Source organism: Pseudocercospora fijiensis, assembly GCF_000340215.1.
Source record: "Pseudocercospora fijiensis CIRAD86 unplaced genomic scaffold MYCFIscaffold_4, whole genome shotgun sequence".
Taxonomy (NCBI): domain Eukaryota; kingdom Fungi; phylum Ascomycota; class Dothideomycetes; order Mycosphaerellales; family Mycosphaerellaceae; genus Pseudocercospora; species Pseudocercospora fijiensis.
Genome location: NW_006921535.1, coordinates 2068687 through 2083531, shown reverse-complemented (window position 1 = coordinate 2083531; position 14845 = coordinate 2068687). Strand labels below are relative to the sequence as shown.

The window sequence follows — 14845 nt, the reverse complement described above, 5'->3', positions numbered from 1 at the left end:
GTGAGCGCCACTCCATCATCCCTCCGCCTCAATCTCATAACTATTCGACCTATGCTTCGGCTGAAAGTTGAAATCCTTATGCGCAGGACCCAAAAACATCTCACTGATCTTGATCCAGTCCTTATAATTCCCACTACTCAACAATGTCTCCAAATCACTCCTTCCCCTAAACGCAGGAGGCCGATCCCCGAATTTCGGTGGCAAATACTCCAGCAACCCGATCGGGACGTATCGACAACTGAATGATAACCATTCGAGTAAGAAACGTCGTGTATTGCCCACACCGATTTCGTCTGCGCCCCAGTATTCTAGTCCATGACGACAGAATTTTTCGACGTACGCGAGACGTTCGGTGGCGGATTTGTCGAGGTATTGGTTCTTTTCGATTTCTTCGAAGACCCAGGGTTTGACGAGGGCGCCGCGGCCGATCATTATGCTGTCGACTTTGGCGTTGGAGATGTGTTCGTTGTAGTCGATGTGGGAGAGGATGTCGCCGTTGCCGCAGAAGTAGGGGAGGCCGTCGGAGGTATTGGGCATGTCTCGTGCGTCGGGTTCACGGATGGTGTCTTGGGCTTTGGCGCTATCGGCTCGAAGTTTCTTGACCAAAGTTGCGCATTCGGCGATGTATTCCCAATCTGCGCTGCGAGTGTATCGTTGCTGACGAGATCGGCCATGGAGAGTGATTGCTGCGACACCTGCAGGGCCGAGATTCATATCTTGTGCTTCGTGTCCGCCCAAGATGAGCTTCTGGCAAAGCTTCTCGGCAGTAGGGACTTTATCTTTGGTCCCCATTCTGATCTTCACGGTGATAGGCACTTCTCCAGAAACAGTGTTCATGCCGCGAAGGATCTTTTCTAATTTGCCATGAGCGTCAAGGAGAGCTGATCCTGCGCCGGTGCGATAGACGAGATCTATCGGACAGCCGCAATTCAAGTCGATTGCTCGTAGATTCGGACACAGTGCTGTCAGACATTCGGTGGTCTTCAAGGCTAGCCAAGGTTTGTTGGCAGCCATCTGCACGCCAAATCGAATGTCCTTGCTGTTGTCGTAGTCATGCACGATGTTCTTTGGAAAATAAGCCGGTGACTGCAGCTCCGATTCATGTGCTTTCACCAACGCCCATTCCTGCTTCTCGCCTTGTATCAATGGCAGACCCATTGCCATTTCCGACCATGTGACTTGCGCTCCAAGTTCAACGCAGAGCCTACGATATGGCAAGTTGCCTTGAGTTGTGAGAGGCGCAAGTACTGGAGTCTCAGGGCCATAATAGATGCGCCGTTTCTCTGAAGGCCGTAAGGGTGGCTCGGTGAATCTCGCTGCGTTGTTCTGTCGCTCTTCCTTGGCCTGCTTGCTATCATCGCCACCAGTCTGGGTCTGGTCTAGCCATTTGACCATCTTGTCGGATTTCGGCGTCGGCCATTTCTTCTTGCGGAGGATGATCTTGTCGGCGTTGCTAACGACATTGACCACCCCTACTGAGTCTTCATCTTCGCAGTCTGCTTTGCCATGCTCTGCGAGAGCATTTGCTTCATCCTTCACAATCTGCACAAGCTCTTTCCGGCCATCTTCGTGCTCAATCTCTTTCCCGTGACTCATGGCCCATCTGCATTTCCATCCATCTCTGCACTTGCCCTTTTGCTCGAAGATGGGGCATTGGCCATTGAAGGTTTGCATGTCCTCTCGCTTGCCATGTTTTAGGTAGCGTCTAACATCGTGTTCATGCTTACATCTTGCGCCAAATGAGCAGGTGATAGGCGAGAACTCGTTCGCATGTGCTCTTGACCTGCACAATTGTATAGCATCCTTGGAGCTTCCCCAGCTGCGATTTGTGTTTTGTCCGCCCTTGGTCTTCTTGCCACCCCTACCACCTGTTGTCTCTTCTGACGCCTTGCCTCCCGCTTCGGCGGCATCGTCATCATATTGAGCGCGATTGTCGGACTTGCGATTGGTCACATCCACCAGATATTCCTTCTTGATTGGAGCCACACCTTTCTGCCGTTCTGGTCGCTCTGGCTCTGAAGATGCATTATCAAGTTTGATGCGCTTGTTAGGTGGCTCCTCAAATTCGCCATTGCCCTTCAGTTGTCCATTATGGTCATGGCCATGGCGCTCGATCTTCTGCGCTCGAGTCGTGGCTGAATCACCAGGCAAGATGTCGCTTTGAGAATTCTCTGTAGACGCATCATCAGGCGCACGCCGCTTCAGAGAGTCGGAGGCATCAAGAGGGTTCTCGTTCGACGCCATGTTGACCGAGGCGTCATTGGCGATACGCAATAACAATGGCTGGCAAGGCAAACGCAAACCAATGCGCATGCGAAATTCACTTCCACTCTGGGAGCTTATCGATAACTTTCCGCCTCAAGCCACGTTTGAGTTTGAGCAAGAGCCACTCTGCGATGACGTTGGCGTTGGCGTTGGCGCATGGCATCGCATCGCATCGTGGCCGTGCCAAGTTTGTAGGCTGCTCTTCGTTTGTGGACACCTCTACTACACAGATTGTCATACAAGTTCAGACACTTCACTTCCCTCCTGAAACACTCGACATACCCTCCTTCGTCCGCTCAGCACCATCACGGCCCTCAGTTGGAGTTTCGAGTTCCGAAGTATCTCGCACAGCACAGAAACACCTCCCAGCAACCTGCGAGCTCTTGCAAACAGGAACCATGACGCTCTACTACAGCCTCGTAAGTCTACGTACTCCTGCCCGCTTCCTACTCCTCTTCGTCTCACACTTCATCCCTCCGACATAGCATTGTTCCCAGCAGTCAACATGCCTGGCCTCATCTTCACTCCCGTAGCTTCCCATATCCCACCTCGAGCCAGTGTCCCATGCTGACAATGCCTCTTCTAGGTCTTCGCCCTCCTCGTCTTCGAGATGACCGTCTTCATGTCCCTCATTATCCCACTGCCCTTCACCATCAAGCGCAAGCTGTTCACCTTCATATCCGAGAATCCTCTGATAGCCAAACTACAATATGGATTAAAGGTGGGCTAAACGTGCCATTCACACGCAAGCCTGCGCACTGACCTCATCCAGATCACATTCATATTCATCTTGATCCTGTTCATTGACAGTGTCAACCGCGTCTACCGCGTCCAGGTAGAACTGGCTCAGGCCAAGTACCAGGGTGGAGCGGCAGGGTAGGCAGATTCGGCTTCACATCACTTGAAGTCCCCTAACAATTTCTCAGTATTGCCGCGGTGGCTGGCAGCGAACGCATGGAGGTGCAAGCCCGCAAGTTCTACTCGCAGCGCAACATGTACCTCTGCGGCTTCACCCTCTTCCTCTCCCTCATTCTCAACCGCACCTACGTCATGATCCTCGATACTCTCCGCCTCGAGGAGGAAGTCAAGAACCTCAAGGGCGAAAACCCAGGCAAGACCTCTTCTGGACTTGGTAAGGCTGGCGATCTTGGCGAGATCTCCGAGCTGAAGAAGCAGCTGAAGAAGAAAGACGTCGAGATCGAGGCATTGAAGAAGCAGGCTCAAGGTCTAAGCAACGAGTACAACCGTCTTGGTGACGAGGTCTCCGCTCCCGATAACACCCCAAAGAAGGACCGGTAGATACTGAATTGGACACCCGCATCGAGGAACAACACCAATGAATATGATAACACGGCCGTGAGATGGAGCATCTTTTGCTACCATATGACAAGACACAAAAAGATCGGCCATGAGATGGATAATGGCACAACGGATGATCGAGAGGGAGGTTGATGTACAGGGCATTTAAGAAGCACATGAGCTTCAACATGAAAAGCACGAGCACCACGTAGGACTAGGTATTTTTGCTAGGAAATTAGAAAATGCCTGTCCCCTGCGCAGTTTTCCAAACTGCCAGTCTGCCAATAACGCACCCAGCTCCCTCCACGACCAGCGCAAGTCGCACAGTCTTCAAGATCTGCACAGACCTTTGCGAGCGTTCTCCGCCATCACAAGATCCATTGTATCGTAGCACTAATGCTTCGGGCCTTCACCATTGGTTTCTATTCTGATTGCTTGCACTGCCAAGACGATTGGGGATGGGTTGTCTTCTTCTGGGAGCCAGCATATCAACCATGTTGATATCCTTCCCAATGCACTTGTACTTGAAATATTTCACCATGCAAGACCGGGTGGGCCCAGAAAAGTCGATCGCTTCGTCCCGGAGGAAGGTGAACATCTCCATTAAAAGAACTGTTGTCTATATGTACTCGAACATTGTAGCACGAAGGACAAACAAAATCAGTCAAGACACCGTGAGTTATTAATCCAGTATTCTCGTATTCCAAACATGCAGAGTTGTGAATCGAAACTTCTATACCGTCAGTAAATCGAAGAGCTTCGTAGTATGCGTTTACCAGTACGCCACTTTTTGCGTTGGCAGGAGTTGAGCTACTCACACCTTCTACTTGTACGCCTCGTATTATTGAAAGATATTCATAGAGTCGAAAGGGTAGGGATTCTAGGGAAGAATGTGCGATATACTGCAAGGAAAGCTCTACGAACCTTGGAACAAACCGAACCGGATTAAGATTAGGATTCAAAACGTTCGTAAAAGGACGCTCTTTCCAACGGTATTCTGTTGTCCTTAGCCTAAAAAGTATACAAAAGGTCCTCGTCGAGAAAGTCGGAGAAACGCCTCGCTGCGAATTCTAGTTGGGGCTGGTGGCATGGCGCATGTTATTGAATAGCATACAGAGTCTCTCTTCCATTTTACTTGATCCAGGCAGATCTGCTGTGATTTTCACGAAAGTCCGTCCACGGCTTCCTGTGTGCAGTGGGGTCAAAGTCTTATTTCAGTATAACTTTTTTGGTGTTGATGCTTTTCGAACACGAGATTGAGGATACTTCTGATACAGAGCAGCCTTTAAATACGCTTTTACATTTCACAGCCTTTGACAATCGTTCACGACTCAATGGCGTGGCCGGCAGATAGCTGATAAATGGCACTTCGACGGAGACCATTACCACAGGCAGTCAAACTCCTGTGGTAGATTCGGCCTACATCTCATTTCGGAGCATACTCTTCAATCACACTCCTAGGTTCCACATACTCGCCCAAAGGCTTGTATTCGATATGATGGTACCCGAAAGAGCCTGGTCCACCAATCTCTAATCCCCGTGGCGTGTCGGACCATCTTGGACTACAAGTGATGCCTATGACGAAGACTCGGTATCCATACTTGAATTCAGGAACCCCGAGATTCTTGCCACTGCCAGCGTCGAGGACACAGATCAGATCTGGCACGCTGGCGATGATGCTCTTCGTGCCGTCATCGTCGACGTGCTCGACGTAAATGTTCTCGTTCTTGAACGGGATGATAAGAGTACCGGATTCTTTGACTGCGGGCAGGCGTTGTGCTTTGAGATCAGCAGAGTCGTCGTCTTCGCTTGCGCTTAGGGAGGCGATGGTGATGGTACCGTAAGAATGGCCTTTGAAAAGACGTCTTTCGACGCCAACGATCTTGCCTCTGAAGAGGACTTTAGCCGATTTGGTTCCTCCAACTTGTTCCACGATTTGTTCTGCGACGGTAGACAGCGTGTTACTGACTTCGGCGGTGGCGATACAACGACCAATTCTCCATGCTAACGAGACAGTGTTGAGGACACCATACTCTCTCACTCTTTGGGATGTGGTTGGTCTCGCAGCTTTGCCGACTCGAGAGCCCATCTCTGCGCAGCTGGCTCGTAATGCACGATCGACAATTTCATCATTCGAGGCTTTGGTCATGATGATGGTCTTGCCGTCTCCAGAATCGATCACACATGGAACCAGCTCTCCTGGTGCGTGGACAGCGAGCGTGGTCTGCCAGTAGGTTGGATAGGCGCGACCCATCCAGTCGGCATCTATGACTGGGCGGTCGTAGAAGCGACTCGATCCAACCAGGAAAGGTTCAATGCCGTTTGCACCACCTATCTCTAGGCCCATGACGGCATCGAACGTGTCATCTTTGACATACTCCATAAGTGCTTCAAAGGCCTTGACTGTCTCAAGAGATTGAAGACGTTCATTGGACGTCGCTGGAGAGCCCATATGGCCACCCCAATAAATGTTACCGGGCTCTGGCAGATCCTCAGGACGGATGCAACGCATCTTGTAGCCAGCACGCAGCATATCACGAAGCTGGATTCGTGAGGCCGCTGGACTACCGCCTCCGGCACAGCCAAGGACGTAGCAACCATCCGCGAGGTAGTTGATATCAGTCTCCGTAATTTGCCACTCCAGAATGCCTTGTTCGTTCTTGACGATGGTTGGCTTGTACGTACGAGGATCGACTGGTGGCTCATCCACGACTTTGATGGCAAAGTCCTTGGCTGCTTCAGGTGCACCGCCTTCACCATCTGTCTCGTCATCGTCGAGGGAAGAAGGTTGCATGTTTATATCCAGTTCGCCCACTGCTTTGACAATCGTTCGTAATTGGTTAGCCATGTAGCTCACAGGATAGGTCTCGACTTCTGCAATGATGATGCTCTCCTTGGTAGCACCTGCATCCACTGCTTTCTGGATTGCCATCTCTTTCGCTTTCTCAACAGCTTGCGTTTGGGAGATGTCTGTAATCTGTTGAATGATGTCGACAATTCCTCCGACCTTTGAGATGGCAGCTCCCACAGCATTTGCTACATCGTGATACGGTGGTAGTTTGAGCTCTGATGCTCCTTTGAGAGAGGAGGGAGCCAGGATAGCACCGCCGCCAACCAGAAGCACAGGCAGCGGCTCTGGTGAGGTCTTGATCATGTCCACAGCCCCTTCGAGTAATTGCTTGATTCGCTCTTCAGCCTGAGGAATGAGCGCCTTGTCCAGCGTTTCAACAGCTTTGCTATCGCCCATCTGTGCCTTGCCCGCTGCCACAGCAATGTCAGATGAGGTGAGAACTTTGCCGCCAAACACAAGAGCATCGCGTGTGAGGTAGTGTCCTACAGAATCCGGGCCAACTGTGACCTTTCCATCTTGCTGTCGAACGATGGAACCTCCACCAAGACCGATGGAGTGCAACGACGGCATCGAATAATTTACCTTCACCCCAGCCACTGTGACATACGCACTTGCTTGTCTGGGTAGTCCAGAGGGCAAGAGAACGCCGACATCACTCGTCGTTCCACCGATGTCGACAACGATGGCTGACTGGCTACCTGTCTCATGACCTGTCAAATACGCAGCACCTCTCATGGAATTCGTTGGACCAGAAGAGAACGTTCTGATCGGAATCTTGGCAGCTGCGGCAGAATCGAGTAGGGTGCCATCGTTTTGCGTCAAGAAAAGCGGACAAGTCAGGTTGAGTGCTTTCATCGCCCGTCTAAAGCCTTTGACGGTCCTCTTTGCATATCTCAAGATGGCGGCATTGAGGATAGCCGCATTCTCTCGCTCCAACAGACCAATGTTCGCAACTTCATGCGAGACGACAACATCCGCTTCCGGAATTTCGCGAAGCACGACATCACGCACTCGGTCTTCTTGGTGAAAGTGGTCATCGATTGGAGAGAAAGCTCCCACGATAACAATGGAGCTCAGACCCAGCTTCTTGATTTCTGCGCATCTTTCTACGACTTGCTCTTCGACCAACGGCGCTTCCTGTGACCCATCTATATGCAGGCCTCCATCAACATAGCCGACGTAGCCCTTGATAATGCTCGTCAGACCTGGCGGGAACTCGGAGAATGGTGGGACTTCGCGGAGGAAGCTCTTAGAGATACGTATTATGGCAACACGTCTAAGGCGACGGGCATCCTGCTCGATTACGGCATTGATGAAGTGTGTTGTGCCGACTGTAACGCTTGCGATGCTCTCGGATGGGAGACCGGATTTCTGGAGGACATTTCGCACCGCAGCTTCGATCCCCTCCGTGACATCGGGAGTCGTTGGGGTCTTGTGATGTGCTAGAACACCTCGAGATTCTGTGAATTGCTTGGACGGCTCAATCGCAACGGCGTCCGTGTTCGTGCCTAAGCATGCTTAGCCTGGGACGTCTGGGCCAGTAGTGCCAAGTCGAAGCTCTCAGCCCAGCTCGCTCACTCACCTCCAACATCAACGCCAATGCGTACTGTTTTTTGTGCAACGCTGCCCATTTTGACTTTGTAACCTGAGCTCCAGTCACCAGTATGAATTTCACCAAATGATATAAGAGCAACAAAAACGACAGTGACCTCGATCCTCGCGCCTCTGAGAGCTGCCCGAGCTCATCCTGACCTCAATCGTCTGATAATATAATACAGCTGCGAAGACGTGACTCCCCACCACCGGCCACCCTGCCGTCGGCGTCGGCGCATCTCTCTGCGATTCGCACGACGGCGAAGCTAGAGCCCTGCGGCAGAACCATGCTCGCGCGTGTCGATAGCCAATCCAGGCAATTGTCTCGCTTGGTGTTGACCGTGTTGTTATTTCCAGCCCCGGAAATTTCCTATCTCGTACATAGACTAGTTCGTAACAAAGGGTGGCTTGCAATGCAACTAGACAGATGCACGTAATCTGTATGTAATACATTGGCTATAAAACCAGTCCTTATATTTAGTCTAGTACATTCTTATAATACTTTAGAGTATATCTATATTAAAAAGATGTTTCTTTCTAAGTCGAAATTCTAACTACTATTTATTAAGAATTTGAAATTAAACTATAATATATTGTTTAAAAAAATTGTATTCTAATAGACTTTAATATACTAAAATATAGTTATATTAGCATTTACTATTAAAGGTACTATTTTTTTTAAAAAAAGTTTCTTTTCTAGTTTCTAGATTACTAGACTTGTTACTAAAGTGCTAGTTCTATAGTAGATAGTTTCTAGACTACTAGACTTACTACTAAGGTACTAGTTCTATAGTAGGCAGTTAGAGCTATAGGCTAAATAATAAGAATTTACTTATATTTTCTTTTAAATTAGTTTTTATTAAAGATTAATAGCCTATTTAAGCGAATTACGCGTATAGGACGCGGTCCCGGCAATGGCCGCGGCTTACACTATAAAGAGCGCTAATCCAAGGACGGTACTCCGCTTAGGTGGCAATGAATGCATAGCCGATTAGTAATATACGGACAGCAATTTTGAGGGTCTGCCGGCGCTGCCGGCCAACGACATCTCATCGACGAACTTACTTCTTATCTCCTGCCCGCGCCGTCGGCCAACAGCACAACCTACTTCTGGCTTGAATCCTGGACAGCCGCGAGGATGTTGACCCGCACCTGGGATCGCACACTTCGGCAGTCGTGCCATGCGAATGCATGATGGTTTGCCTATCAGTAAAATAGGTATGCTCATACAAAAGGTTAGTCGGAGGTAAGCCAGCACTGCTGTTGTCTTCAACAACGATCACAATGGGACTAGGACGAGTCTTGGAAATCATCAGGTTGCCCACGAATTCGAGGAGTGTCGTGAGTTTCTGGATCAATGAGGATATCCGACCATTGCCACCAAGCCGACGCACGTGGACGCGATGGGCCTACATATCGTTCTGGGCCATCAATCAAATATGTTTGAGTAACTTCCAGCTGGGAGCGTCGCTGGTTAGCGCTGGCCTTGCGGTATGGCAAGCCATCCTTGCCGTCATCATTGGCAAGTTTATCATCGCTGCAGTAGCCATTGCAAACGGTTACGTGGGCGCTGAATGGCATATCGGGTTTCCAGTCGTAAGCAGGTACATTTGGGGTGAGTGAAATATGCAGCAATGGAACGCGAGCTATCTACTAACAGGTCATGATTAGGTATGTACGGCAGCTACCTTGCCATAGTCCAGCGAATCATCCTTTCACTTGTCTGGTTCTCAGTGCAATCATGGACAGGCGGGCTCTGCGTGCAGAACATCCTTTGCGCCATATTCCCATCTTATCAAAACCTGAAGAACCCATTCCCAGAATCCGCCAAAATGGATGCCAAACAGTTCGTCGGCTGGATCATTTTCAACGTGCTCATGATCCCCATCTTATACGTCCGACCCGAGAAAATGAAATGGATCATTCTGATCTTCAACATAATTTCAGCCCTCACCCTCCTCTCAATGGTCATCTGGGTCATGAACGAAGCAGGAGGAGGCGGACCTCTACTCTCTCAACCAGCGAAAGCCACATCATCCTGGGATCTCGGCTGGTCGATCGTGCACGGAGTTACCACTGTGATCGGAAGCATCGCAGTGGGCCTAAGCAACCAAATGGACTACTCCCGTTTCGCCCGACGACCCGGCGACCAAGTCTTCGGTATGGCTGTTTACCATCAAACATCAGGACTACTGACTAATGACAGTATAGGGCAATGGTTTTCCATCATCGTCTTAGGCTCCATAATGCCAGCTCTTGGCTGTCTCGGCGCCTCAGCTTCTCAAGCTGTCTACGGCGAAGCGATCTGGAATCCCCCGAATCTCGTCCAGAAATGGCTCGATACAGACTACAACCCCAAATCCCGTGCTGCAGCCTTCTTCGCAGGCTTTGGCCTAGTCATTTGCCAATTGGCAATCAACACGATCGACAATGCCTTCTCCGCCGGAATGGACACAGCCGGTCTCTTCCCATCATACATCAACATCAGGCGAGGAGCTTACATCGGTCTCGTCCTCAGTATCGCGATGTGTCCCTGGGAACTCCTCTCAGCGGCCTCGACATTCATTTCAGTGCTTTCAGCATACTCTGTCTTCCTCGGCCCGATGGTCGGTATCATGACTTGTGATTACTGGATTCTGAGGAAACGGAAAGTGAAGTTGAGTGATTTGTATAATCCGCATAAGGAAGGGGTGTACTATTACTGGAGAGGGATTAATTGGAGAAGTTTCGCGTCGTGGGTCATTGGATGGGCGTATCTCTTGCCGGGATTCGCGCATGCTGTCACGCCGAAAGTGAAGGTGCCGGAGGCTTGTACGAATTTGTGAGTTCAGATGGAAGTGGACTTGGACTTCAGTGCATTTTGCTGACATTGAGTGAACTCAGGTACTATCTGGCGTTTCCGTTGGGATTCACTGTGAGCTTTACAGTGCACTATGCGATTAACAAGTTGTGGCCGCCCATTGGCCTGGGCGAGAAGGATGACGAGGACTACTATGGGACCTTTACTGAGGAGGAAGCTGCGAGATTGGGTGTTGCTACGCTGTACACCATTGACGGCGAGGAGAGGCCTGAGGATGAGATTGTGAAGTCCAAGGCCTCGAAGGCCAAGCTCAAAGTGTAATTTCATGAAGAAGATGCCAATGATGAAATGATAGTACGAGTGTGAAACGTGAAAAACTTTGGGTATTCATGCATCTTGGACATAGTGCCAGCTACTTTTTCGTCATACGCTAGCTACGCACACTGTGAGCAACGCCTTTCCGAGACCGCCGATCCGGGCAGTCATCCGCTTCCCCAGTCCCAAATGCAGACAGCGCTCAACACATCTAGTAGAAGGTGTTCGGGCGGGTCGCGGCGAAGACGACCTTCTTGCTGGTTGGTGGTGCACGGTGAGGCATTGGGAACTTGAGGTTCTTGGAGGTGAGCTGCTTGATGTATGGGCGACGGATGTCGTCGGTCTTCTCCACCTCGATGACCTTGAGGATCTGCGCAGCTTGATCAGTATTCCGTTGCTTGGGCTTTTGGTGAAGTTGTGCGAATCTTACGTGGATGGTCCTGAAGCGGGCACGGTGGCGGGATGCCATGTCCTGGTAGAGAGCCTGCACAGCCTCGCAGCGGGACATCTCTCGGTACTCCTTGTACATGTTGTGGGTACCAGAACGCGAGTCGTAGCGGATCCAGATACCGAAGTTCTTGACCTTGAGTGGGTGCTTCTCGTGGATCTGTATTCTCAATCAATATCCCATTCTCCTTCCCTCATTGCTAACAGCACTCCGCCAAGGTAACGACGGTACGCACCTTGTTCAAGCTAACGATCTCACCGTTGGCCTTCTTGATCTTGCGCAGCTTGGCAAGGAAGTACCAGAATCGGCTCTTCGCAACGACATCGTTTGGAGCAAAGATGCGCATGCGGTAGAGCTTTGGGGTCGGGTTGGCATCACTTGGAAGGTGACGGCCAATGACCTGATATTCCTGGAGTCGGCTAGGCATTTTTGCGGGAGACCTGATATGGGCATCAGAATCAGCAGCCGTCTTACAAAATATGTTGTACTAGCAAGAGATGTATGTGTCCATAGCCATCCCCGTAGACACACATGAGTGTGCTACTCCGGCTAGATGTAGTGTGCCATCATTGCAGTCGCTTCCTTCTATTCAGGCTCTTTTCGCGATGCTCCAGCAGAACCATCATTCCATGCTCTTTCTCCCATATTGTGAAGCGCGCGGCGCGGGCGCGATTGCGGTGGACATTGCTTACCCTGAGTGATTGTCAGTACGAAGATTGAGCGATTGAGAAGTAAGTGGGACTTACTGAGTCGACCTGTATGTTAGTACTGCGTCGTCAAAGTCGCTGAAATTCGATTGTTGGACAATTCGAGGTGGAATTTGTCGCGGACGCGGGAGTGTGGATGGAACGGGCCGAGTCTTGGCGCGAGCTCGAAGCTGCTGCTGCATTCCAATCAATGGTCTCCTCTGCTTCCCTGGCAAGAGACATACACAATCCGTCAAAATGGCAAACTCGGATGTGATGTTCGAGGACTTTGCACTGGCATACGAAGATCCCTCAGGCCCTAATGGGTACCTTCTCGCAACAACCATCTCACCAGAACCGCCGAAGCACGACCCTGGCCGGCTTTACAACTTCAGAAACAGCGTGAACCAGTTCAGTGTGCGAACTGACCTGCAATACAAACTGCAGTACAATCCCGCTCTGAGTCTCGACAAGAAAGAGGCAAACACGTGGTTGGACCTATTCACCATCTACCACAAATTCGTGGGCACACTGCTCGCAGCTGAGGAAGCTCAAAACGTGGGCAAGACCAACGAGGCAGACTGGGCCAAGGTCTATGAAGAATGGAAGGAGTTCGTAAATGCCCTCATTCGAGCATATCAAACCGGAGTTCTCGCTGCTTGGACTATACCCTGTCTCTATGTGGCCGTGAAATATCTGCGAGTGTTTGCGATCAAGGCAGATGACAAGACTACCAGCCAACGTGATAATGGTCTGGCTTTTGGCGGCCTCCAAGAAGAAGATGCCTTCGACCCAAGCGCCAGGAATGAGAAGCTCGAGGACGCTGCGCGCCAGACCAATCGCATTTTCAGTCTTTGCCATGGCGACCGGTGAGTCTTTCTCCTGCCCAGTCTGCTGTCTTCATGACCCATATCGCTACCACTTCGCATCCGTAGCATAGGCTCATGGTAAGTATAGCAACCCGCTCGAAGACTCGAGGAAGTGGGCGCTCTACTACATCGCTACTGCCATGTTCAAGACTCATTTCAAATTGAACCAACTCTCTTTGTCGAAGAACATCTTGCGTTCACTGAAGGCGACAACAGGCGATATGCCACCGCTTTCAGCCTTCCCCAAAAGCCACCAAGTACCATTCATGTACTATTGTGGAGTCATTTCCTTTGTCGACGAAGATTACAGCGCTGCGGAGGAACATCTGACTGCTGCTTACAACTTGTGCCATGTCGGGTCGCAGAAAAATCTCCAGCTGATACTGACATACCTCATCCCGACGAAACTTTTGACATCGCACATGCTGCCATCCTCTACCTTGCTCTCGCAGAATCCTAATCTGGCACGACTGTTCCAACCTTTTGCGGATGCGATTCGCAAAGCAGACCTGGCAGCTTTCGAGCGCGCACTTGAAAGTGGCGAAGAAGACTTCGTCAAGCGCCGAATATACCTTACACTTGAGCGTGGTCGCGATGCCATCATCCGAAATCTCTTCCGGAGAGTCTTCCTTGCTGGAGGGTACGACCCTCCGAAAGAAGGCGACACTTCGGCTCCTGTGCGGCGAACAAGAATTCCGATCGATGAGTTCGCGGCAGCTTTGCAGCTGGCGGGCGCAGATGTCGGTGATGGAGAAGGCGGTATTGATAACGATGAGGTTGAATGCCTGCTAGCGAATGCTATCTATAAGGTGCGTTGTGGCTTAAGCTGCCCCGTCGGGCAGCCACCATTAACCATCACGGAGCACATCGGAGCTGACCATGGCACAGAACTTGATGAAAGGATACATCGCTAGAGATCGCCGCATGATGGTGCTCAAAAAAGGCGAGGCTTTCCCTGGAACAGGCGTTTGAGCCAGATGCCTCTTATCTGCAACAACAACCACGAGATCCATCGAACCTTCGCAGCTGTGGCCGCTTTTCAGGGTGCCGACAGTCGAATGGGACGGCATGACATTTACCTATCATTGCTGCCGCGGGCGGAAGCTGCTTGATGTTCAGCCACCCGGAATGACTCATCACATCACACGACGACTCTGCACCTTTGGCGACAAGCAAGGCGACTAGGAGCGCGAGGCTGCTTCGCAACATAGTGCACTACAAGGCTGCGCACCAGCAGCTGAAATGAGAGAGAGAAGGGTGAAGAAAAGGGTGACCAGTTTCATCAAAATTCATGACATTAAATGTCGATAGATATGCTATTGTTACATCCTCTCGCCACGACCAGGCAGCGATAAGTAGCAAGCCAGAATTCCAGAGCAGTAGCGTACCAAGGTCCCCCCAAAATTTCGTTCCCGCAGTTCCCCTTCCATTCTCTGGTTTGCAGTCTGATTTTCCATTAGAAAGCAGAATCATAGTAGTGGTACAATCTCAACGTGTCTTTCTTGATTTCTTCTTCCCAGCCAAAAAAACGCCATGCTGAATGCCAAATTTAATGCTGTCAGATTTTGATTATGTACAAGAAGGGATTTTACAAGCGTAGACAGAAACAGTACGAGATGAGAGTCAGCTACGACCAGACTTGCGGGCGCCGCAGCCGGGAGCTTTTTGATTGAGATGAAATGTGGGAAATGAATCAAGTGCGTGGCGATCGGGAATTGG

The 14845-nt window shown here is 50.6% G+C and overlaps 6 protein-coding genes across 6 annotated transcripts in view; 3 read left to right on the top strand and 3 right to left on the bottom strand.

Moving 5' to 3' along the window:
• Positions 1-2257, bottom strand: part of MYCFIDRAFT_153683 (uncharacterized protein) — a 2495-nt gene extending 238 nt beyond the window's left edge. Inside the window, exon 1 of the mRNA XM_007928149.1 lies at positions 11-2257. Coding sequence (XP_007926340.1) covers positions 16-2244 — 2229 coding nt within the window. The 5' untranslated portion in view covers positions 2245-2257 and the 3' untranslated portion in view covers positions 11-15. The remainder of the gene's footprint in view (positions 1-10) is intronic.
• A 72-nt stretch (positions 2258-2329) lies between these two features.
• Positions 2330-3820, top strand: MYCFIDRAFT_182689 (uncharacterized protein). Its single transcript, XM_007928148.1, has 4 exons — positions 2330-2684; positions 2852-2986; positions 3038-3141; positions 3192-3820. The coding sequence occupies exons 1-4, from the start codon at positions 2664-2666 to the stop codon at positions 3562-3564; spliced, it is 633 nt and encodes a 210-aa protein (XP_007926339.1). The 5' UTR covers positions 2330-2663; the 3' UTR covers positions 3565-3820.
• Positions 3821-4843: 1023 nt separating this feature from the next.
• MYCFIDRAFT_153679 (uncharacterized protein) lies at positions 4844-8046 on the bottom strand (the record flags this gene model as incomplete). Its single annotated transcript, XM_007928147.1, has 5 exons — positions 4844-5532; positions 5593-6128; positions 6204-6760; positions 6833-7857; positions 7998-8046. 5 exons carry the CDS (start codon positions 8044-8046, stop codon positions 4991-4993), a joined length of 2709 nt encoding a protein of 902 aa, XP_007926338.1. The 3' UTR covers positions 4844-4990.
• A 1246-nt stretch (positions 8047-9292) lies between these two features.
• MYCFIDRAFT_36375 (uncharacterized protein) lies at positions 9293-11129 on the top strand (the record flags this gene model as incomplete). The annotated part of the gene is made up of 4 exons (XM_007927562.1): positions 9293-9623; positions 9680-10168; positions 10220-10829; positions 10892-11129. 4 exons carry the CDS (start codon positions 9293-9295, stop codon positions 11127-11129), a joined length of 1668 nt encoding a protein of 555 aa, XP_007925753.1.
• Positions 11130-11171: 42 nt separating this feature from the next.
• MYCFIDRAFT_51495 (uncharacterized protein) lies at positions 11172-12349 on the bottom strand. The gene is made up of 4 exons (XM_007927665.1): positions 12318-12349; positions 11807-12012; positions 11554-11730; positions 11172-11493 (listed from the first exon to the last, which is right to left on the bottom strand). Exons 2-4 carry the CDS (start codon positions 11996-11998, stop codon positions 11335-11337), a joined length of 528 nt encoding a protein of 175 aa, XP_007925856.1. The 5' UTR covers positions 11999-12012; positions 12318-12349; the 3' UTR covers positions 11172-11334.
• A 184-nt stretch (positions 12350-12533) lies between these two features.
• MYCFIDRAFT_36383 (uncharacterized protein) lies at positions 12534-14098 on the top strand (the record flags this gene model as incomplete). Its single annotated transcript, XM_007927564.1, has 3 exons — positions 12534-13126; positions 13215-13935; positions 14015-14098. The coding sequence occupies 3 exons, from the start codon at positions 12534-12536 to the stop codon at positions 14096-14098; spliced, it is 1398 nt and encodes a 465-aa protein (XP_007925755.1).
• Between the last annotated feature and the right edge of the window lie 747 nt (positions 14099-14845).

Bases quoted from the DNA above. Each gene is read 5' to 3' on its own strand.
- MYCFIDRAFT_182689 (XM_007928148.1), top strand. From the start codon at position 2,664: ATGACGCTCTACTACAGCCTC. The intron at 2,685-2,851 runs GTAAGTCTACGT...TGCCTCTTCTAG, and splicing joins TGACGCTCTACTACAGCCTC to GTCTTCGCCCTCCTCGTCTT. The intron at 3,142-3,191 runs GTAGGCAGATTC...ACAATTTCTCAG, and splicing joins TACCAGGGTGGAGCGGCAGG to TATTGCCGCGGTGGCTGGCA.
- MYCFIDRAFT_51495 (XM_007927665.1), bottom strand. From the start codon at position 11,998: ATGCCTAGCCGACTCCAGGAATATCAGGTCATTGGCCGTCACCTTCCA. The intron at 11,731-11,806 runs GTGCGTACCGTC...TTGAGAATACAG, and splicing joins AGATCGTTAGCTTGAACAAG to ATCCACGAGAAGCACCCACT. The intron at 11,494-11,553 runs GTAAGATTCGCA...CAAGCTGCGCAG, and splicing joins CCCGCTTCAGGACCATCCAC to ATCCTCAAGGTCATCGAGGT.